General features: G+C 53.6%; 1 protein-coding gene across 1 annotated transcript in view; it reads left to right on the top strand.

Annotated features, from left to right (window-relative positions):
* The first annotated feature begins 343 nt into the window (after positions 1 to 343).
* Znf7 (zinc finger protein 7) overlaps positions 344 to 1,935 on the top strand; it is an 8,664-nt gene continuing 7,072 nt past the window's right edge. The window contains exons 1-4 of the mRNA XM_013033861.1: positions 344 to 392; positions 846 to 955; positions 1,094 to 1,141; positions 1,484 to 1,678. Of these exons, the coding sequence (XP_012889315.1) occupies positions 929 to 955; positions 1,094 to 1,141; positions 1,484 to 1,678 (270 nt within the window). The 5' untranslated portion in view covers positions 344 to 392; positions 846 to 928. The remainder of the gene's footprint in view (positions 393 to 845; positions 956 to 1,093; positions 1,142 to 1,483; positions 1,679 to 1,935) is intronic.

Raw genomic sequence — 1,935 nt, forward strand, 5'->3', positions numbered from 1 at the left:
CGCTCGTTCCGGTGCCCGCCGGCGTGAGGCGAGACCCAGTGGCCGTCCTCCCGGGCCCGATCCCCGGCCCGAGGCCGGCCTGGGTCTGCGGCCGCGGCGCCTCTGCTCCTTTTTTGTTTCTTGGGGTCGGTCGTGGGGCTTGAACTCGGGGCCTGGGCGCCGCCCCTCAGCTCGTCAGCTCCAGCGAGCGCTCCACCGCGTGAGCCACAGCGCCGCTTCCGGTTTTGCACTGGTTTATTGGGGATCTGAGTCTCACGGACGTTCCTGCCCGAGCTGGCTCTGAACCGCGATCCCCAGGTCTCAGCCTCCTGAGGAGCTGGGATGACCGGCGTGAGGCTCCTGTGCTGTTCTGAGGCTGTGACCTGTCCTGGAGTTTACCTGCTGGAGAGCAGGTAGGGTATTGCATCGGGTAACCTCCCTCTCTCTTTCTCTCTTTTTCTTTTTTTTTTCTTTTTCTTGTTTTTCTTTTTCATCGGTTGTGGGGCCTGAACTCTGGGCCTGGGCGCTGTCCCTCAGCTCTTCCATCTCAAGGCTAGCACTCTACCACTGGGCCACCTTCCCAGCCCTGGTGACCACTTTCCTGCCATCCTTTCTTCTGGCTCCTGTCTACTGGAGAGTACCTCCATACTAATTTTACTGCCTGTGGCTACACACTGGTAACTCAGTACCATTTCAGTCTACCTCAGGTCTTGGACTTGTTCTTCATGTGGTGGGGTGCCTTCGCCACCACCATCCCTTTGGCCCAGACTTAGCCAGAGTTTTCACCATGAAGTGGGGTCATAGTTTCCTGTACTTACATCAGCACTGTCATAGTTGTGTGTTTCTGTGATTATCACTTCCATCAGATGCCTCATGGACACAGGGTACTCATGCATTCATTATTGCCTCTCCAGTGCTACCTAAGTACACACTCAGCACAGAAAGATAAATGACGTTTCATGGGACAAATACTCAGGTACAGGGCTGCCTCCACCCAGCCCCAGGTCCCTATTACAGTTGGAGGTAAAGGAGCAGGGACACCATACTTGCCTTGACTGCCCTAGAATTTAGGAAGCTGCTAGTACCTGACCTCTGAATCTTTTGTGATTTCCAGCAGGTATCGGAACCAGAAGGAATGGACGCCTACCCAACAAGCCTCATGGTAGGACGTCTGGCTGTCTCCATTCCCTCACTTGTCTTATGAAGCCTTCACCTCCTACTTGGGGAAACCTTAATGAGCCTGGGCTCAGACCCAGCCTTAGCGCTCACTGTGGCCACTGCCAGGGTCAGGCCAGCCCCTTTGCTGTCCTTCCCAAGGCCGTGAGCCTATCTCTGATTGTAAAGTCACCATGGTTTGAGGTCCTCCTCTCCTCAGGATTTTAGATTGAAAGGATCTAGGGGACTTTTGCCTAGTCCTGTGATGACCTCCCTGAAATAGACATGATACAATACCATGGAGACGAGAACCCAGAGATCCATGGAGTGCTGGTTTGTATCTTTTCAGGAGGCTGTGACATTTGGCGATGTGGCTGTGCACTTCTCTCGGGAGGAGTGGCAGTGTTTGGATTCTGGCCAGAGGGCGCTCTACAGGGAAGTGATGCTGGAGAACCACAGCAGTGTGGCTGGGCTAGGTAAGGCTGCACTGTGTGACTCCCAGCCACCCTGCCAGGCTTCCCTTAGAAGCAAGGAATGTGGACGCTGAGGGCTCAGACCTCTGTGGGCTAACTGTGAGAGTATCAGGACTCCCGTATGACAGCCTTTGGCTAAGTGGACTTCTGGAAGCTGGAAAAATATCTGTTTTCCTTAAGTGATTAGTTTGTGGAAAAGAGGATGAATATGATTGATGTAGATTGTTTGCATGTATGAAATAGAATAATGAGGGGCTGGGAAGGTGGCTTAGTGATAGAGCGATTGCCTTGCATGCATGAGGCCCTGGGTTCATGCCTCAGCACCACA

This window comes from Dipodomys ordii, unplaced genomic scaffold (genome assembly GCF_000151885.1).
Source record: "Dipodomys ordii isolate 6190 unplaced genomic scaffold, Dord_2.0 Scaffold179, whole genome shotgun sequence".
Classification (NCBI taxonomy): domain Eukaryota; kingdom Metazoa; phylum Chordata; class Mammalia; order Rodentia; family Heteromyidae; genus Dipodomys; species Dipodomys ordii.